Source organism: Poromitra crassiceps, assembly GCF_964638095.1.
Source record: "Poromitra crassiceps genome assembly, chromosome: 1".
Lineage (NCBI taxonomy): Eukaryota > Metazoa > Chordata > Actinopteri > Beryciformes > Melamphaidae > Poromitra > Poromitra crassiceps.
This window is the reverse complement of record NC_139623.1, coordinates 101,681,597-101,704,823: the sequence shown is the minus strand read 5'-3', so window position 1 is coordinate 101,704,823 and position 23,227 is coordinate 101,681,597. Positions and strand designations below refer to the sequence as shown.

Genomic DNA, 23,227 nt, shown 5'->3' with positions numbered 1-23,227 from the left:
AATAATAATAATAATAATAATAATAATAATAATAATAATAATAATAATAATAATAATAATAATAATAACAACAACAATAGTAAGGTAAAGTATTTTAATCTCATTGTACTTGTACAATGACAATACATTTGATTCTGATTCTAATAATATGGGACACTAAACATTTACAGGGGTGGCAAAGATGGACGAACTTTGCCAAGATCACCTGCATTAAATAGGAAAGGTCTTTGCTTGAGTACTCAGCTCTTCATAAAACATACTGGTCATCATAGCTGTGCTGCCCACTGTCATGATATTAATATATTAAAAGTAGTACAATATATACTGTATGTGTAGGCTATGCTTCTGTCATTGTCATGTTGGCATGTTTTTTTTCCAGCTATACCTGCAGTGCTCATCCTGTCTTAATGTGAATTTAACATTGTCTGGCTCGATACTGTTGTTGCTGGGTGTGATTTTGGCAACCTGTTTGTATAATGTGCATTCTCTAATGCTGCCTATAGCAATCTGGACCCTTTGTTGATTTGCTGACATGACAGCAGCTTGCATTAAGCATTATTTCGCAGGCTAGTACTTAAAATTCATGCACTTGTATCGCCTAATATACATCACCTATAAGCTCATTTATTTATTTACTTGCATGGCATTTTTGCCTATGTTAGACAATGAAGAATGATTTGGGAGAAAGACAGGAGGAATGGCAGGCGACAAAGGTCCCTGCAGGATGGCCAGACGATGACTTCTGCCATATATTTATAGTAATAGTTTAGTAGCACGGTGACCATATCATAAGAATGTGAAGTGTGTGTGCGTGTGGGTGTGCGTGTGCGTGTGCGTGTGCGTGTGCGTGTGTGTGTGTGTGACTGTAAGCAGAATTGTGTTCGGCCACACAGCTATGCCATTTTAGGTGCGATCGCACTGAATCTTTCAGCAAGTGTAAAGCTCCCTGTGGGTGACCTAACGGAGCCGTTTTTTTTTATTAGGTAATTAGGGCCGACTAAATGGGCAAAAATGGCTAATTAGTGGCCGAAATGCCTCAACACAGGTTCAGCACCATGGAGCGCTCCAGAGTGGAGCCGCACTGACACAGGTGAGCAGAGTTTGAATCATCACTAATGATGGCTAGTCACACAGGGAAGTATAGTATATAGTATAGTAGTATAGCCTATATAGTATAGTAGTATAGCCTATATAGTATAGTATAGTATAGTATAGTATAGTATAGTATAGTACAGTACAGTACGGTACGGTACGGTACGGTACGGTACGGTATGGTATGGTATGGTATAGTATAGTATAGTATAGTATAGGATAGCATAGTATAGTATACTATAGTATACTATAGTATAGTGGAGCACAGTGGAACACAGTGGAGTATAGTATAGTATAGTACAGTACAGTACAGTATAGTATAGTACAGTACAGTATAGTATAGTATAGCATAGCATAGCATAGTATAGTATAGTATAGTATCGTACAGTATAGTATAGTATAGTGTAGTATAGTATAGTATATTGCTATACTATACTATACTATACTATACTATACTGTACTGTACTGTACTATACTATACTATACTATACTATACTATACTATACTATGCTATACTATACTATAATATACTATACTATACTATACTATACTATACATAGTACTATATATACATATTATATATAGTACTATAGTATACTATAGTATACATAGTACTGTATATATACATAGTATATATAGTACTATAGCAGTGGTGACCAATTTGGGGCCCGCGGGCCAAACTCCTGGTTGCTACTCCACCCTCTGCCGATCTGGGGAGAGCCGAAACTGGCTCCATGCTCCCTCCGAGACATGGGCAGTTAGCCAGCCGCTTCTTTTCACCTGACAGAGGAAGCTTCACCGGTAGGACATAGCACGTGGGAGGTTCACGCTATTCCAACCAGTTCCCCTCCCTCTGAACAGGCGCCTTTAACGACCAGAGGAGGAACCACATTAGCAACCAGGATATTGCATGTTTTTGGCAAATTGTCATGGCAAATTGTTTACAAAAGATGGACAATAAAGCTGATTTTCAAAGTACCTTGAGGATTTTTCAAGTTGTGAATTAAGTCAAATTTCTCTCTTGATTACAAAGGTGGAAAATACAACTGTTTTTAACGGGGTGTTTACTGATTAAATGTTTAAGCTCCCCACAAATGCAGATGTTTAAAAATATATATATAACCAATTGCAAATTATTACAATTACCAAACAGATAAAAAGTAGATTATTATATTGAAATGTTATTTTAGGTTTAGAATGTTAATTTTCTATAAAACACAATACATTTGAATGTATTTCCACAAGGTTTATTTTTGGCCCTAGGCCCTCCACCCAGATTGAGTTTTGGCCCTTCATGGGAAAGAATTTGGGCACCCCTGTACTATAGTATACTATAGTATAGTATGCGATAGCATAGTAGTATAGTATAGTATAGTTATAGTATATAGACTAGTTTAATATCAGACTGACCTCATATGACATGTTGCCCAGGTATCTGGCATTGCCTACTGTTTTTGTAAATGTCCCGAGCTCTGTACTTTTTCCTGGTTCTATTTGTGGCATTGTTTTACCACAGCAGACTGCTCCTGTATTGCTTTGAGGACTGAAAGCATGTGTATTACTTAGCATTCATCTTCTTAGCTGCCCAACATAGGCCTACTGCTTATGCTGTGTACTGGCCTGCATCTAGTATTGCACCCTGCTGCAACTACAGGCATCAAGTATCTATTGATATATTTCATACTAATACAGTATCATGGGATCCTAATACTTTAGATAGAATGATAACTTCTTCTTTTTCAAATGATTGAATGTATTACATTAAGTTAAATACATCAAGGAGAGAGTATTCTAAAAACATAATACAAAAAGGGTGTGATTAATTTCCAGTGTGGCCCTTGAGCACTTATTAAAAACATTCAATGTCAATTATTGCATTTTCCAAAGCCTGTGTTGCCCTGCATGTTAATTAGCTATTATATACATAAGCCATCAGCTTAGATATGTCAGTCAAGGCGAAAACTGCAGCTGGTTCTGAGATTAATTAATGATACACTCACAATTTCTCTTTAATGTATTTGTAGACAAATGTATTTACAGGACATATTTGTAATAGGTAAGTCTATTCATTGCACCATTGATAGACACAAAAACTAATTTCCCCTGCTTTTCCAATCCAAATGATAGAGAAATGCATTTCTTGATTCTCTGCTTTCACTGCGGGAGGGATGGTAAATTCTATTCCACAACAATGGCTGAAGACGGGGGTCTGAAGCCAGACTCCATCTTCGTTCAGTGTCTGCCCCTGGGACTTGAAAATGCTCTTATGACATCACTGATGACATCATCAGTGGGACTCTTATGACATCACTGATGATGTCACAACTGCTTTATGACATCACTGATGACATCACAACCTCGTATGATATCACTGATGATGTCACAATGCCTCTGACATCACTGATGATGTCACAATTTATGACATAACTGATGACATCATCACTGGGACTTTGTGTGTGTGTGCGCACACCCCCCCAGACATGCAGACCGCATGGAATTTGTTGTTGTTGTGACGTCACACTGATTTGTCCTATACGTGGCATCTATCTATCTATCTATCTATCTATCTATCTATCTATCTATCTATCTATCTATCTATCTATCTATCTATCTATCTATCTATCTATCTATCTGTCTATCTATCTATCTATATATCTATCTGTGGTAGGCCTATCATGGTAATGTATTGTTGAATGAAAATGAAACTTACATACACGGGGTTTGTATTGCTTCTGTTAAACTAGCAAATTGAAAACATTTGGAGAAAGTGTTCGCAATATATCAAAGCATTTATAAACCCATATCTTTTATGTGGATGTTTTATTTGATGAATGAAGGAGTGTTGCTTTAACACAATCACCTCCTAGCCACATGCGACAGTGGTCGAATGAATGCCCCTCACAGAATCCCAGCAAAACCATAATAGGGTTGTATACAAATCCAAGTATGTGACATTAGACCCGTGGTAGGAGAGAAACGCATCAAACATTTGCTGCAAAGACATTTCACATTTTAATTGTTAATTTGGTACATTCGATTTTTTTCTTGGGCTGTATGTAAACCATTCCACACATGCTTAAGCATAATAATGGACCAAGGTCCCCCTACATAGTATACGAAATGGTTCTGTCCGCGAGGTTACCGGAAGTTGTTTCAGCTGCCATGTTTGGTTGCTTTGTTGTAGGCTTCTTCTAGGTTTCCCACAGAATTGTGTAAGTGTGGAAATGGAGCCGAGCTGGAGTACGTTTCTTTTTCAAGTAAGTTGACTCTTATTACTTGAAAGTAGGACGGTTCGCAAAACAATTTGAAAACGAGCACGTCGGATACCTTAGCGGTAACAACCAGTTTTCAAATGTGTAACGCTAAGAGCAACTAACCAAGCAAAACAATGGTATATTCAATCCAGGCTTCCAGCTGTGAGGCTTGGGCATGACGCTAGAAAAAAATCTATTCTCCTCTCTGTATGAAAATTTGGATATTCTTTCTAAATTAGCTATACACATCCATCGACCAACGTCATGTTTATTGGATAACTCGGTGGGGTTTGTGATTTCTAAATGTGTTTGCTAAATCAAAGCCAGCAAAACATGCGGGATCATTTGAAGTAACGTTCAGGCTGGAGACGCCACTGCACCGTTACAATCGAGACAGACCTGTTTTTTCTTTTGACTGAAGGCTGATCATCCGCCGTCTGATGAGGTGTACCCTAAACGCAAGCTAACATTAGCACTTCAAGAGCTGCTATTATCACGACTAATGTAATCTTTAATGCAACTAATTGTAGTAATTGTTAGCTGCTTCTTTACTTGCAGTTGCAAATCTTAGCAGCTGATAAGAACTTTTTACGTTAACTAGCCACGCTAACGACGTTTTATCTGCGGTAACCAAATTTGCCAGTTGCTAAATTAACGTTAACCGCTCATTTAGGCCAGTTAGCTAGCTCAGAGTAATTTATTTCGGTGATCGTGATGGAGAGGAATTCAAACTATGCACTTTGCTAGCAATGAACGCACAGATTTGACCACAATCGAGATTACGCTCAATGCGCCATTGACAAACTCAACCAGAAAGTGAGTCATGCAGTTAAGAATGTATTGTAACGTTATGACATCTGTCGCGGTTTGGTGGTTTCATTATGGGGGAATAGAGTTCAATTAAATACATTAGATGTTGTATTCACATGGCCTAAGTTAACGTTTGGATTTGAGTTTACATGCATGAGTTAACATGAAAAATGTAAAAACTATTTTGGGGAGTGGAATGCAAGACTTTTACATGGAACTGCTTTTACAGCAAATGGTCCGTTTTTAGGGGAGAGGGGGGTACCTTATCATGAAAGGAAATAATAGTAAAGTGCTCACTCAGATTAATCCCCACCTATTTTAAAATGTATTCTCCCAAATTATTGGATTTCACTAGGCTATGACATGGTGCTTTTGCGGGCCACTTTTTAAAGGAATTTTCCAGCGGTTCAGTTCAGCAGCATTCCCTATTTATTCTTGCCTTCAAACTGTTTTTATTTGATCATTGCCATGTTTTTGCCAATATTGCTTTTTGTTTCATGCAGCGGTGGTTAGTCAACTAAACACTGAGACATGTTTTGTAATAAATATTGGTTGTGTGCTTTCATTTTGTGGTGGAAAAGAATGCCTATGTGTTGCACGATCGGGCTACTAAAGTATAATTTATTTTTCCTTTCTAATTGAGACATGGAAAATGGTCAGAAATTAACCTGTTAACCCCTAAGCCTATTTTTCAGCTCACCTGCCGAAAATGACATGCCTGAACTGAATTGAGTATATCTCCACAACTACAGGGTATTTTCTGAAAATTATTTTTTTCAAAAGCTAGCCAACACCTGTGAGATTGCTGTAGAAGTGTCAGAATCAATTACAAATGTACTGTATCAGAGTAAAATCAGTTAGAACATGGCAAAAAAATTAAAATTCAAGCTCCGCCCAAAAAAACAACACTATTTTGGATGAAAAGCACCTGAAAATCATGGGTTGGTAGCCAAATTATTCTATGGAGCAGTAGACTAATGTCTTATGAGTGCTTGTATCAAAGCAAATCCTTAGAAAGTGAACCAGAGCAATTTGACAGATGATTTACTACATGTAGGCCCAGGCGGACCTGATCTGGGCACATTTTGGGCATCATGAGTGCCATTTGACTTTTCTATGGTAGAACACTGAAATACCTTTTTTTTCTCCTATTTACATATCACTATAGGTACTCAGTTAATATGCGTTATGGTTTGGATAACCCTCAAGCCTTATATCTGTATTTTTACTCTGTGAAATGCATCAAAAGGGCTTCTTCAATTTGCCTGCAAAGCCTGGGGCGATACGCAGAGGGCTATCTCGGGACCCCATTGGCCGATTTCGATGATTGACACCTCTTTGGAAGCGTCAGAGCCAATAGAATCGACGTGGACTGAAATAATTTACGTCAGGCAGTTTTTTCAGGAAATGCTGTCGACTGAACCCAAAGCTCGTCTATTCTGTGAAGATGACCACTCCATGTAAAATCCTCCATATGGCTTTGTAAACACGATGACTGTAAAAAACAATGCTTTAAGATGATGAAGAGGCATTAGGAGTAGCAATTAGTAGCGTTTTTATTAAGTCAAACACAACTTTTGATTTGAAAACAGCAAAGGAAGACATAACTTGTAGTTCTATCTGTAAAACGTGAAACAGTTTTTTGCTGTTCTTTGACAGCCTACTGAGTGAGTTTTCATCTCTCAGAGACGAGCTATACCTCTTTAGAAAGAGCAGAGTGTTAGCTTTCGAAAGCCACCTCGTTTGGAGAGAAAAGATTCACTCGCAAAAACAAATCACCACGTAAACGCAGGCATGCACGGTTTTCTTGTTTTTACTACATGGTGATATTGTTGCTTGGGGTTGGAATTATTTTTCGTTTGAATACAAATGCTTGTCAGAGTTTTGTAGCCACGTTTCTTCCCGACATTTTGGTGTGCTGTATGTCTCACTGAGTCCTTCCTAGGCTGCTGTAGAGCGTCATTTGTGAGAGATGACAAGGGCTCAGCCCGCCGGCGGGCCCGCTAGGGGGGAAGAGGTTAAAGAATGAAAAACAGTAAAAAAAAAAAAAAATTGAAGCTGAAAATCAATTAGGTTTTAGCGTAACCTATGTGGGATTCGAAATAACGCGTGGTCCCCCGTAAATACATCCACCCGCACTAGGCGCTGGGAGCTGGAACATAGCTAGCTGTTTGCTGTGAGCTAACGTTAGTGTGTGGCAATAAAACGCCACACTGAATGACCAATTTGATATAACGGTCATGTTTAAGTCATGCTCTTTCCATAAAGCCCACCAGCTTTGATATCTGTTGGCTAGTTGTTGATATATTGTGGCTCTAAAATAACGTTTTTATCGATGCAATAAGACTGTCATGGCGGCGACTTTCGCTCCTCATTCTGGACATACATAGTCTCTTAAACAGACTGTCTCATCTACATCCGGCGAATGCAGCTATACAGTCTGTACGTTACACCCCCAGAACATGCACAAGGAAGTTGGGAAAAAAACTTCAGACTGGAAGGAAGTTCGAAAAAATCCGACCAATCACGACACGTGTGTCCACGAAAAAAAATTCTGATTGGACTAATGAGCGGAAGACCCGCCTTAAAAAAAATTCTGATTGGACTAATGAGCGGAAGACCCGCCTTTCTGCTTCCCATTCCGGTTGGTGCATGATTCTCCCCCACGAACTACAGGCGGTATGGCGGAAGCATTTGAAAATTGCGGAAGCCAACTCGTCTGTTCTAAGAGACTAGGACATACAGTACTCTATTTCCACCCGGAATTATTTTGAAGCAGTTTGTTTACAAAAATGGTCAACGACTGATCCCTTGTATTATTTTAATTGGACATTTTGTACAATTTTGTCATCATATATCATTGTATAATTATGTTGAGAGGGAGCACTGAGATGGGAAATGGAGGAGAGGCAATGAGTGGAAGTCACACACACCACTGGAACTGTGTCCCATTTCCAGGCTAGTGGTGGTGTGACTGTGATGACCACAGGAGAGGCAGTCAAGAGGATCACACAGGGGAGAAGGTGGACTAGTGTTGGTAGAAGTACCAAATGGACGATTGCTTGAATTAGAATTGCCATGTTTAGCCAGGTTTGAACTTTCTCACCTAAGATGGCACTAAAAGGGCGTGTGGAAAAAGGGACTTGCTACACAAGGCAAGCCAATGTTAATCTTTCAGTGTTAACCTTAGTACTGCTTCATCTGAGTCAAGCTATAGTTTTAGCAAGAATGTGAGTAGAAAGTCAAGGTATTTTACCTGGTATTTATTTATCTGTAATAAAAGTTAGGCATACTTCACACGGACATGGCAGTGGTTGATTCAGACTCTTCAGTGTGTTGGCTATTAGTTGTATTTGCTTGGCTAACAGAGCCTGTTGTGTTTGATAGCTAAATCGCATATTTGGCTGTTATTCCTTCCAGATGAAAAAGCTGCATGCATTGGCAATGTGGTTTGTTGTATCTGGCATGTAGCCAGAAGCCTTGCATGTATTGGCTATATACCTCACATTGTTCCATCATTTGCAAGTGAAGCCGAGTACAGAACCCTAACACAGTGTTCGGCTGTGACAAAAGCAATTGTAATACAATCTTTAGGTGATTGGTGGCAAGTTGACTTCAAAAGAGGAGATGGATATGAATATTTATATTTCTTGTTGGACTGCAAGAGTTAATTGGTGTCTGCTACAGCAGCCAGCATAGGCATTGCTAGTGTTGCCACAAGTTTTGGGTCCTATGGGTTGTTTCCATCATAGAATGCTATTTAGTTTAGAGGTGTTCATTGATTACTGATTTGTCCTTTTAAGTATTGCATCAATCAAGCAAATGAAAGTCAGTATTTTTGTGTAGATGAACTAGAGTAGTGTCCTAATCACGTCTTTCCCCTGTTGATTTGGGGGGAAAGCTCTAGTGAACATTTGAATTCTGCACCAGGGGTAGGGGTGGGCGATATGGCAAAAATATCATATCACGATTTTTTTCAGGCAGGATCCCCGATCCACGATCTCATCATGATTCTTTTTATGTTGGTTAAAGGCTATTTTGCAAGTTACTCAAGAGTACAATTAGGGCCGAGCGAAATGGACCAACAATCATATACTCATCCTATTTTTAGGCTGAGTATCTTGGTCTTGGTATTTCGTACATAGTGGGCTAAATGTTCAGTTGTAAGTCAAAGTGAGATGTTACAAGAACTTTTAATGATAATGACTCAATGGGTAAAGGCAAATAAATAATAGAACAGCTAGAACAGTCTGGTAAGCTCGGAAAATTACATCACTTCCAGTGTTTCCCCTACCGTTCTACAGGCCTAGCGGGCACCTTTATGGCATATTATTAGAAAAATTAGAGAAAACACACGCACATCTCTTCTTGTAGGTGCTGAGTCCAAAGTGGTTAATTCATCAAGATTAAAAGAGACTCGCGACACTGATTTGCTCCCAATGTTTTGTTTAATTTTGCATTTTAAAAGACAACGTTTCGAGCCGATGCAGGCTCTTCGTCAGGTCAGGCAGCAATAATCAATGTTATTGCAATCAATGTATCAATATTATTAGAATACAGCAATACTGGTGATGACAGTAATAGAAGATACCAAATCATTAAAAACAATTAAGCATTTTGCTTTTAGGAGCATTGTGCCAGCGTGCAGCGCTGTTCCAAAACATGTCAATGTGTCGTGGCCTGCGAAACGCACATCCCATAATACAACGGTTCGCATCGCATCCCATAATAGTATGATGATACTTGGGATGCCATTGCGAACATAGATGCAAACAGGTTAGCTGAAAGTTTAGTGTCGCCAGCAAGGACCCCCACCGTTGCGGTCGAGGTACGTTTCGAAATCCCTCCAGGCCTGAAATTTTTTCTAGGGGAAACACTGACTTCACTGTAATGCAGCCTTTAAGACAACACTTATACCATATCACGATATTACGATCTCCAAAGTCTAAGACGATATCTAGTCTCATATCACAATCTCAATATAATATCGCTATATTGCCCAGCCCTAACCAGGGAAACATTTTACTGCAGGGAGGGACGTCTCACATTCACAGACTGGCACTGAAAGTTTTTGCACAAGTCAAAGTGAAGCAAAAATTGGTTGTAGTTCTGTGTTGAGAGGCGATAAGAGATGTAAAACAAAAGCATGACAATATTTTACAATTCATTATTCTCATTACATAATGTTTCTAAAACCGTCTCGAAGTGACATCAGATGTTTGGCTTACTCTGGAGACTAATGGCCAACCAACAGAAATGATCCAAAAATAATACTAGAAGGTTTTATGTGTCCATTCAATGTGACAGTTGAACAACATGAAAGAGGCAGCTTTAAAAACAGCTATAGTACAGCAGGAATGAGTCCGGAACACCTGGATGTTACTGTAGCACTTCCGGCTCTTACGTGTAAAAGTCAATGGGGTTTTGGTTAAATGCACGACATAAGGTCTGTGCTGTGGTTAACAAAAGTTTATGACTTTTATGATTTTCAAAGCATTTTTTGTGATTTTCAGAAAACACTTCAAAAGTCATAAAAGTGGACTCCTCATTTGTGAAGAATATCTTGCTGAACACAAACTGCGCTGTTTCATAACATTTTGTTAACTACAACTTATTTCATGCATTTAACCAAAAATCCCATTGACTTTTACACGTAAGAACCAGGAAGTGCAGGGACTTCTGGGTAAGCCTACAAAACATGTCATCCCTGCAGTACTCTATTGTCGATCGATTTACCTTGCCCTTCTGGGCCTATTTTGCTGTTTGTTGTTTCTTTTATTCCTGCAGATGACTTGCCAAACACAGGCAGCAGTCAGAGTTGTATAGCAGAAAATATTTCTGCTATCTTAAACATCAGTGGTAAATGTCAGGTTTAGGTGACAGTCCCTCAGAATCAAAGAGATAAAGCTTCCCCACTGCCCATTCTGTACTGACATTTAACAGTCATACAGGAGACATTGTAGAAGAGGAAGAGATACCAATTTCCCCACCGGCAGTATCCTCAGTAGACCATAACACAATGCAGCCACAAGTTGTGTTTGGACTTTTCCTCTGCTGGAAACACTCTTGTGCTGCTGTTACTCTCTCCGTCTATACATAAAACAGCTGAATGCAGTAAGTTCATACCTGTTCTCAGGAAGTTGTCAAAAACATTTTGGAACTGTAGGAAATCACTAACTAAATTAGATGTTGATGAGGGAAGTGCGAGGGAAAAATTGACACGCCATTTCACTGCTGTGAATATGATGATTTATTAAACCTAGGACACCTATGTAGTAGAAATATGCAATTATTTTTGAAATTGGAGCCGTTTGACCATAGAAAACGGCTGTAGTTTTCCCCATGTAACTCTTAAGGGGGTATGATACTACAGGGCTCCAGACTAACTTTTTACATTGTTGCCTTTTTAATTTAGGTGCACCAGCACATCATTTAGGTTCATCCACATTTTTCACCACGCCTTTTGGCACTGCAATAATAAATTTTAAGCGTTACCTTCTTTGTCATTTTGTATACATATTGGTAATTTCTTAAAGTGATACGCTTTGTCTGTTAAAGGTCCCATTCCGTGCAAAAGCTGTTTTTACTTGTAAATGCATATATACTGCTATCATCCCTCCCTGTAATGAGTGGTCACAAGCTCAGAACTGCCACAGTTGGATTTGTCCCTATCCAGCTTCCCCCTGCAGTCTCCTTCAAGCCACACCCCCAAACGCTCTGTTCCCCCAGACGGGGTATCGGGACGTCACGATGGTCCTCAAGCATACTGCGCGCATCTCTCTCACACAAGCTATCTGCACCATTTTGTCTATAGCCACAAAATTAACACTTCTAGCTGGAGCGACGCCAACTGTACGTGATCCAGCAACTGCGGAGGTGCATTCGGTAAGTCTAGGCATTTTGAGATGTCCTCTTTAGCGTAGCAACGTTAAGTTAGCGATAGCGTTAGTTGTGGACACAACCCAGCATGCTGGTCCACAGATACTAATCTGATTGGCCGCTGGGAGCCTGGGGCGGGCTCTCCCTCAGTGGCCAATGGGAACTGTTAGTTCTGAATATATTATAGAAACAGACCATTCTTGGGACGCAACGAGATGAGGAAGGGACAACTCCGTCACAACAAACAGGGTTGCTATATTTTCGACAAATTAATCCAGAATCATGTTTTATGGACCACAGACACACGTTTTTAAGAGGTTACAGCTGCACGAATTGGGACCTTTAAGTCACTATCACCAACTGAGTTAACACAATGGGGATTGAGCCTATGGCCCATTGATGGAAGCCTTTGCATTTTAATTATTGCAGCATTTATGAACTGGGTGTCTGTTGTGTGATTATCGACTTGCATTATGCTTCTAAGTTGAAAAAGGTAGGAGCCGTGCTCTTTCTTTATTTCTTTATTTTTCTTTAATTCTTTATTCAAGAATTTTAAGGGCACAATGATTCATCTTGATACATTGCAATTTAGTTTAATTCAATTAAAGTACCATATTCTCATGATGCACCATGCATTTCTTACCAGAATGACTCAATGCAGCTCATTGGCTATTGTTGTCATTAAATGATCATTAACCATTTATTTAGTCATCTGTTGTTTGCCTAACATTATGTAATGATTGTTGTTCGTGATTGTGAATGTTCACGTTACTGTGATTAGTGTAGTGACATATCCCACAGTGTGCTGTGAAATGATAACCTCACTGTGCAGACAGTGAAAATCACTCAGTACGTTTACATCAGTGGGCAAGTCAACTAGGGAATGTATGAAGCCAGTTCTGGAATTCCATTAATTCGAAAATCCCGCCGGGGGGCGCACGTCAGGTCCGGAAGTGACGACACGTACATTGGCTCCAATGTAAAAATGAGCCGACTTCTCTCTCGTTCTGTGTCTTAAATAAACATTTTCCGAATGAGCTTATGGTCTGAATAAACAATTTCAAGTCTTTTTCATGCTCTCCTGGGCTCCGTTTTCTAAATTATGGTCCCATTTCGAGTAAAAGAGCCGATAAAAATTATAACTTTGGGGGCGGGATTTTCTTTGATTTACACCAGCCACAGGAAACCAGATGATTCCAACCAGTTGCCAAGGCAGGCTAGCTAGCTAGCTAGCAACGTAGCCAGAGATTAAAAGTAAAATAACAGAAACAGCGTTACCCTTATGATATTTTAATGATGTTAGTAGACACACGTAATAGTATAGATCCCCGTTATGAGGTATGTTGATCAAAAGAACACCTAAAACGCTATATCGAAATCGGGTTTTAGTGGACGGGCAGAGCTGATCTGCGGCTAGCTAGCTAGCAACGTAGCAACAGTATAGAGCCCCCGAGGTCTGTTGATCAAAAGAACACCTAACGCTATATCGTTATGTAATGTGACTTGTGACATGATCACCACATTTCAATAAATATAACGTTTTTGCACATTTGAATGCTGCTGGTCGTTTGTTTAATGCTGTATATATTGGACATTTAAAGCTGATACACAATTGTGTTGAGGTATTCTGCAAAGCTCAATTAAAAATATAACGTGTAACCACGTGTAACACTTGAAACAATCAAATTTAACTTTTTCACAGCAATACACAGTCCAGCCCACCATGGTATGGTTAAGGATTGGAACCATTGTTTGAATTATATCGAAATATATTTGCATGGTGTAGCATGTAATGCAGTCTGTTAAGATACTGTAAACATGCTAGATACTCTGACACAGAAAGGCAGACGAGCTAGCAGCAGGGATCTTGTCACCCTGATTTCAGATAAACTTGTCTGTCTAGTAGCTAGACAATATTACTGTACCATAATACCACAAGCTAAAGGCAGCATACACCAATGGAAGGATGGGTAGCATTTGTCATCCAGGCTATACAGTAACGTTAGGCTATTATAAAGTTATGAAACGCTGATTCAGACGTTACAATAATATGACATAATATGAGCCAGTTAGCCTAGCTAGAGAGAGTAATTTCAGACCACCAGATATCACCATATTTCATTTCAATAAATATAAAGCATTCGTTGATTGAAGCAGACTGCTGATCGCTTGTTTCTCCGTCGTCATGTCCTCATGGTCCAATCTTCGGTTCGTAGTTCGTGTTCACTCGACATCAACAATCTTTATATCACATCTGATCATTTTATCCAACCTGCCTCTGACCAGACAACTAATGGATCGTTCTGCGCGATCATATTTGCGACATTCAGATACATGATAATATACAACAAGGCTATCTTTGTTGACAATGTTTATTGACAAAAGCATTAAAACAAGCAAATATAACAATATTCTCCGGTCACTGGCAGATACTAGCTAGGCTACAACTTGTTCAAAGCAAATCTCTCATGTCAGCATTTGGCTTGTGTGTTATGGCAATTTCCTATGTTGAAACAACTGATCAGCAGTAACATGTAGTTTAGCGTTAATCTCAGGAGAACAGAATATTATAGCTTTGATCGTCACAAATCATAATCCTCTGTTGTGTGTCCCATCGGTACTGGACGGCGCCTACCCCTGGAAGAAACGAATTAGACACTGTTAATCACTGTATAACGTTAATGTCTGCTTACCCAACACTACGTGCGATTGGTAAATACTGTAAATGCAGAGGTGGATAAAGTATCCAGAGGAGTTTAACCCCCTTGTTCCCCCTCATTGATTGATAGTTGATCTAACGTTAGCTAGATATATAACGCTATAGCTGGTAGATCATATGAGTATGCTTTGAGTCTGCCTCATCTCAAAGAGGTAACCTAGGTAAACAGAACTGCGTTTGTTTTCTGTCTACGTCCGAATCTGTGCAGCATGCAATACTAGACACTGTTAATCACTGTATAACGTTAACGTTTGCTTACCCAACACTACGTGCAATTGGTAAATACTGTAAATGCAGAGGTGGATAAACTATCCAGAGGAGTTTAACCCCCTTGTTCCCTCTCATTGATTGATAGTTGATCTAACGTTAGCTAGATATATAACGCTATAGCTGGTAGATCATGAGTATGCTTTGAGTCTGCCTCATCTCAAAGAGGTAACCTAGGTAAACAGAACTGCGTTTGTTTTCTGTCTACGTCCGAATCTGTGCAGCATGCAATACTGTTTAACGTTGTATAACGTTAACTTATGCTACTCTAGTCTAACGTAGCTAGCGTTAATGTCATGCTATGTAATTAGCGTTACGTTAGAAAATAAGATTACCTCGATTTTGTGGAAGATGCAAGCGGCAGGCTGGTGACGCCGCGCGAGGTCTGGAGGAAATAATACTCTGGTTTTTCTTCGGGCTATTGTATTCAATGTGAGAGCAATGGAGCAAGGCTAGCAATAGCAACTAACGTTAGCAACATTTGTTAGCCAAGCTAACGGCTAGCATGGAAAATAACATGAACAAGATGGATGCCGTGGCGGAGGAAACCCTCCCCCGAGTCCCGTCCACGCTCACGCCCTTTCCTGTTTTCCCGGCTCCAGGTTTGAACAGATTTCCCACAATGCAACAGGAAAATCCATTCATCCAATCAAACGAAATCAAACAATATCGGGAAGTGAGCTTCATTTTGCTGTGTCAAAAACATATAGCTAAGGTGGTCCATATTATGTACTGTCAATGGTTTACATGCACATTAAAAAATTGAATTATTGCGTTAGTCTGCCTAAAACCGGCCTTTTGAAATGCATGTAAACATGTTAGCTCGACTGAAATCGAAGTTATGAAAGTCAGACTAACACACCCAGATAATGCGATTGATAGTCGATTTACTCCTGCATGTATACAGGTCAGTTGGACTGGAACTGGACGAAGCAATCAGCGCATGCGCTGACGTTCTTTGACCCGGAAGTCGAACAGCGTGTAAAACTGTAATGTTAGCGGCCAGCTAAATGTGAATTTCTTTGATGTAGAGCTAAATCTGTCTAGAAAAAATATTTTTTTAATGGAATTACAGGGCTTAAAATTCACTTTGCAAATTCCCCCCTTATGTTCTTCAGATAGGGGGGATTTATAGATTTTGGGGGGAATCTATAGACTTTGGGGGGGGCTTTTTTCAGCCGATACTATAACCGACAAATATCTGCTTCTCATGTCCGATGAGCGATAATTTCACATTATTGTATTTAAAAAAGGAAGTTCTTAACCTGTAGTTTATGCACACCTGAGTCTAAATTACTTTTGTCAATGTGTTTTATCTGCAGACTAGGAGCCATAGGCTTTTGGGCTTTGTGTTACCTGACCATCCCTGCGTTTGAACATTTGTTTATCGGCGCTCTCTCTCTCCACATAAACACAACCTCGCTCGGCCACATAAACACAGAACACAGCAAAACAATGTCCTATCACTAAACTACACACAGGACGCAGCGTCTCTCAATATAAACACTGCCACACTATTATATGGGCCAGAAGTGATCGTTTTGAGGGGAAACGTTTGTATAATTATATCATAGTTTTTAATGAAATAGCTGCATTATTAAAGTCGAGCTGAACCCAAAAATGACTTTTCTTTTATTTTAGTTCAAATACCTGGGTATGCAGTGCACCTATTTAATGATGTATGCAAAAACAAAAACAAAAATCTAATTCCTTGAGTTTTTCACACTTTTTCACATCAAAAGTTCATTTTTCAAGATTTCATTGATAACACTAATCTACAGTTTGCTGACGTCACCTAGTACTATCAAATTTCTACCCCATTTCAACCAATCATTCATATCACAACATGCAGCTGTCAATCAAATCTTCATTTCAGGATAATTTTCTCTTCCAAATGAAGTAGAAAATGGCGCCTAGTGCCTGTCATCTGGCAGAATTCCTATCCCATAAACGAACTACTAACTTGGCCAATTGCATGAAACATGAACAAAAAACAAAAACTATCATCTCTAAGAATGCAAAGAAATGGAACTGGCTCGTTAAAACGCGCATTCCCGCTGGCTTATTCTTTTTAGTTGGAAATCGCCCACACCTCCATCACACTCACGCTGGATTCGTGAGAGGTAATGTCATTTCTTAAACTAGAAAAAGTCAGATGCACAGTCCAGGGTTCTCTGGAAAAGTTTGAAATGACGTGGCACCCCTTCTTAGATTATTATCATAAGGAATTTGACGCGAGAACTTGCCCCCAACATCTCTACCCTACCCTCTTCCCACCCCCCTCTTGTTCTTTCCTCGTCTCTATTATTTTGGTTTTATTTTTACACTTGGTTGTCATTGCATCACAATTATTCAGGAGATTGTGTATACATGTATGACATCATGCAACCTTGCACCTATTTTGTATTGTCTGTCTTCTACGGGTTTTGTTTTTTCTTGTTTGTATTGCTTAAAAACGAATAAAAACAATTTGAAATAAAACGCGCATTCCAGGAATAGCGTATTTACAGAAATAGCGTAAAAAGCGCGCGCTTGAGAGCGTGGTAGTCAGGGGTCTCCCCTCGGAGATTTCAGGCGGGCAGGCAGCACCCATGCATCGGATTGTCTGCTCGCTCCGCACGAAGCAAGTGGCTGCCTGGTACTCCGCGGATCCCACTCGCGTAGCATGACAACACGCTGAATCCCACTCGATTTGGGGGTGGAACACGCCATGATTGACCAATGCCAAAGCCAGTCGTCAGAATTGTCAAATCAAATCATCGACACGTATATGGTCCGCCTCTCAATTTGTTTTCAGTCTCCGACGCTCGTGCTATTGCATTCGCCTCCGGTTCAGTTCGACTTTAAGAGACTTGCTGCTATCAGCTGTCAGAATTGGCAGAGCCTGCGTGGAAAGAGTGCATATCGCCACCTATCGTAGCGGAGGCAACATGATTCTATCAAAAGAATCGATTTCCCACCTGTATACTGGGACAATACAGTAGTCCGAGTAAATAGCCTAATCAATGTTTTTGTTTCAACTACAAACATAAATGTCAACTTGAAACTACCGTAAATTCCGGACTATAAGCCGCGGCTTTTTTCCCGTTTTTTGGCCTTTTTTGGCCCCTGCGGCTTATATAACGGTGCGGCTTATCTATGGATTTTTTCAGCAAACGGCCACTCGGGAACCTCCAAAATCTATGGATGTTGGTATGAGGCAGAACGAGAGCAAGACAGACATTACGAGAGCGAGACCCTGATTGGATGATGTTGCAAAAAATGTGCCTCGCGACCTGATTGGAGCACTGTGCCACTACTCTCTCTCAGCCACTACAGTAAAACACCCTCCCTCCTCCCTCGCTCCGGGGGGAAAAAGGCAGCGATTGAGCCTGAAAGACAGTCTGAATGAAATTGAATGTAACATTCCCAATTCTATGTATTACATTCTAAAAAACTAATGGCAACATTTTGGAAGGCTAAGCCACACAACTAGCTCGTTGTAATCTAACATCATGCTTCAAAAGATGGAGAACTGGCTGTGTTACGACGATGGCAAGGAGAAGAAGAAGGAAAGAAGGAAATCGAGCAGCAGCACGTAACCTTGGCATCAGGGTGTTGACACAGAGAGCAGACGGCCGAGGTGCCGTTCAGATCCGACTGAAGGCTCAAGTTTGCCAGTGGATCCTGACAGCGTGGAGGAGTGTCAAAACATCCACGATCACCAACGGGTTCCGAAAGGCTGGACTGCTGCGTGATGAAGAGGAGGACGCCGCCACAGCTGAGGGCCTTCAGAGGCTGTTCGATTCCGACAGTGACGAAGAGGAGTTCGTTGGTTTTGAGAGCGACAACGAAGGAGAGAGGAGAGTGGCTGACGAAGCTGAAGATGAGGACTTTGGTGGTTTTAGTACGCAGGAAGAAGACGAAGATGAGGATTAATGACTTGACTTTTCTGGTTACAGCCGTGTACTGCACCTTAGCCTAAAAGATGAAGACGAGGATTAATGACTTTTCTGGTAGGCTGATTACCGTATATTTTAAGCAGCCGTGTTACTGCAACTTTAGGCTTACGCGCTTACTGTCGTGTTACAGGCACTTTATTTTGCACTTTAAAAAAAACACATTTAATTTAGCCATTGATATTGCCTCGTCAAGCGCTGTAGGCTTTGTTTTTTGTTATGGTACTACTGTAGGCTATAATGTAGATCAGTGGTTTTCAACCTTTTTCATGCCAAGGACCCCTAAATTTACACAGCACAGTACATGTTCTGTAGCTACTATTGCACTAAATGGTAACACTTGAATACGTTATGCAAATATGCAACTTGTTTTGTTGAAATGTTAATAAATGGGAGCTTCCCCAAACAGCCATCTCTTTCCCGACAATCCCCTCTGTGCACGAAACCTTACATATGGTAATTAAACATCAAAACACCCGCGGCTTATAGTCCGGTGCGGCTTATATAAGAAAAAAATAGTCAACTTTGAAGGTGCGGCTTATACACCGGTGCGCCTTATAGTCCAGAATTTACGGTATGTTTGAACTACCACACACAACCTATAATATTATAGCCTATGTTTATTATTATTTTTATTATTATTATAAAAAAAAAAAAAAACTATCTCTGGACATATGAATCGATATCAAAGGATTAAAATAAAAATCGATTCAAAATCGGAGAATCTATTCTTTTTTTTTTTTACTCAGCCCTACTTATGAGCTCAACTCAAGCCTACAGTGTCCTGTGGAGCCATCAGGACACTCCCTCCATGTTGATGTTATTTATGAGCCCAGCTGTCAGAGCGCATCTGTGTCAAAATGGTCTGAGCTGCATGAAGGCACATCAGCCTTCAGGCACTGCACCTCTGTATAGTGTCCAGGCTGTCTGCAGTGGCCATCCCATGTCTGCTGTTCACAAGCTTCACAAAGAGGGAACCCCCCCCCCCCACCACCACCACCACCACCCAAACATAAAGCCCCCCTGCTCCGGTGTGCCAGCAGTCGGGCTAGTGTTGGCACAATGACGACTAATCCTGGAAGGTGGCAAGTGTGAGCAGGTGCTCAGACAAATGGCCGGGGTGGGCTCAGGGCTTGCTGGTGTTTTCAGTGAGTTCCCAGGTCCCACTGCGTATGAGAGAATGGCAGCTAGTTTAGCTGAGTGCTGTGTGGATAAACAATAGGGGTGGGGGAAAAAATCGATTCACCTAAGTATCGCGATTTTTAATGTCACGATTTTTTGGATCGATCTTTTATTCCAGAATCGATAATCGCAAATTAATTTTTTTTTTTTTTTTTTTTTTTTTTTTTTTTTTTTTTTGGGTGCTTGCAGTCAGGCCACTCACTGAACAGCAGGCCAGGCGCCGCCTACTGGTTTACTAGTGGTTTTATTACTTTATTAGTTAGTCTGAAGTAATAATTACACTTCAGGGTTAAAGTGGGTGCATCTCATTGTAAAATTGGACCCAAATCTGGCTTCAAACGGCCCAAATTTCACGCGCGTTGGCCCATATCGGCCTGGCCTGCTTGGTATCTAATGCCCGGCCTGAATTATGATCCCAGTCCGCCCCTGTTTTTAACTATATCGCCCAGCCCTACTCATGATATATAATATACAGTCTCTAGTGTATGATTCAACTTTTCCCATGTTCTAATCTAGTGTAAAAAAGCAAACAAACTGAAAAAATAAAAGAAAAAAATAAACAAAAATCGCAATAAATCGTAATATCGAATCGCAATAATCGTAGAATCGCAATAATCGTGAATCGCAATATATATCGAATCGGCACCAAAGTATCGTGATAGTATCGAATCGGGAGATAAGTGAATCGGCACAGCCCTAATAAACAATGTCCCTGTCTTATGAATAGAGCAGCCAAATCAGTGAAGATGTGAAGACAAAGATGCCCCGCTGAGAGCCGAGTGCATCACTGCTCAGATTTGTGTCTTTCACAATAGGCTAGATGGCATAAGGAGGACATTGTCTGCTTCATTTTTCTTTTCTTGCAAGTCCTTTCTTGGCTGACCGTCTTGGATGGATGATTGAGCCTCAAAGGGAAAGGTCAAGCATTTCACCTTGTCCTTTTGTGCTTGTGGAAGACAACAACGTTGTCTTGATTGTCTGTTTCATTACTTTAAGGACAGTGTTGAATGTTATATTTAGGTAGGATTTAAAAGTAATTGCATGGGATTTACATTTTTTACCAAAAGCCTTTAGCAAAGTGTGTATTATAAAAGTGAATAAAGAGTTAAAAAGAGTAGTTGTTTTCTTTCCTTGTTACCTCAGTTTCAAGCTGTAAATCTAGACAGAATAATTGAGGAATCTGAATTGACGGGCATTGATTAACTGTTCTTAATATCATGGCCTGCAGGTCAGTACTTGCAGCTCTGTGTAGCTTATCTGCGTGCTTGTCTGTTAATGTCGATGGATGTAAGTAGCTCTGCTGTTTGACGTCACTAACCTTCTCCCTCACCGGAGCACCTGCCCACAAAAAATGCCATGAGCGATTTTCATTTAAAACAGCCAGCCAGATTATTCTACCAAAGACGATGGGATTTCAAGCAAGACCTTCAACTCACTTCCTGTCATTTTGGCATGCAGGTTTTGGCTTTCCACGGACATGGCCACTAAGAGATTTTCGGCAGGTCTTAGTCTATTGGAGTCAATGGGAAAAGTCAACATGATCTCAGATTTTGCCCCCATATTCATGAAAGTAAATATTCGCCCCATTCTCCGAAGCCACATATCTTCTGAATATTCAGACACTAAAATGGCATTTTTCAGACAGACAGATCAGGATAAAATTAAACTTGTTCAAGACCTATCTCTATCTCAGCAACACACTCGTGAGATTTGGCAACAGGAACTCATGTTAATAGCAGGGAGCGATTAGCTAAAGCTAAAGCTGAAATTCATTGATGTAGTAGCTAAATCTGTGCCTAGATTTTTTTTTTTTTTATGGAATATCTTAGTTTCAGCTGCATTGAGATAACAATGGGCAGCTTTGTGTTTATATGTGTGGGTTTGTGTTTCGGAACTCACGATCTCTATTTTAAGTTTCAAGGTCAGCACTAACCCCGCGTCACCAGGCACAACACTTCAGGGGAGAGGTGACCACGTGACCCAGTGTTTCCCCTAGAACATTTTTCAGGCCTGGAGGGATTTCGAAACGTACCCCGACCGCAGCGGTGGGGGGTCTCGCTGGGGATGCTAAACTTTTAGCTAACCTGTTCGCATCTATGTTCGCAATGGCATCCCAAGTATCATCATACTATGGGATGCGATGCGAACAGTTGTATTATGGGATGTGCGTTTCCCAGGCAACGACACACGTTGACACATTTTGGAACAGCACCGGATGCTGGCACGATGCTCCTGAAAGCAAAATGCTTATTGTTTTGAATGACTTGGCATCCTCTATTACTGTTAACACCAGTATTGTTGTATTGTAATAATATGCCATAAAGTTTTATTGAAATTTTGGGGAGAGCAGGGGGAAAAAAATCCCCCCCATCCCTGGCGGGGGCGTCATTGGCTGGCATCTATAGTAATATTATATCTAGGGCTGCAACTAACGATTATTTTCATAATCGATTAATCTGTCGATTCTTTTCTCGATTAATCGATTAGTTGTTTGGTCTATAAAATGACAGAAAATGGTGGCAAATGACGATCAGTGTTTCCCAAAGCCCAAGATGATGCCCTCAAATGTCTTGTTTTGTCCACAACTCAAAGATAATATCAGTTTACTGTTGTACAGGAGTAAAGAAACCAGAAAATATTCACATTTACGAAGCTGGAATCAGAGAATTTAGACCTTTTCTCTTAAAATTGTACTCAAAACGATTAATCGATTATCAAAATAGTTGTCGATTAATTTTCTGTCGATCGACTAATCGATTAATCGATTAATCGTTGCAGCTCTAATTATATCTATGATTCTACCAAGTTCTCTTCAAAACATTTTCCAGTCTTGTTTTGGATGGCTGCGGCAAGGTTTTGAATTTGAATTTGAATTTATTTTATTTGATATAGAGGGACAGTGTACATTCATGAACACAGTATAGCGTAAAAGTACCCAATTGTAGCCAGAGGCTAGTTTCCATTGGCAGTCCCCCTGCCAGAATTTAAAAAGACAACCTGAGAAAGTGAGAATACAAGTGCAATTACACAGGTACAGTACATATATGCAAATTCTGTCTGACCTCCCCAGTCAGGAGACTAGATTA

At 40.2% G+C, this 23,227-nt stretch overlaps 1 protein-coding gene across 1 annotated transcript in view; it reads left to right on the top strand.

Annotated features, from left to right (window-relative positions):
- Positions 1-4,316: 4,316 nt before the first annotated feature.
- The window catches only part of LOC310788247 (vascular endothelial zinc finger 1-like), a gene marked incomplete at its 5' end in the record, with an annotated part of 37,027 nt that continues 18,116 nt past the window's right edge, over positions 4,317-23,227 (top strand). Inside the window, one exon of the mRNA XM_083649786.1 lies at positions 4,317-4,349. Within this exon, the coding sequence (XP_083505912.1) occupies positions 4,317-4,349 (33 nt within the window). The remainder of the gene's footprint in view (positions 4,350-23,227) is intronic.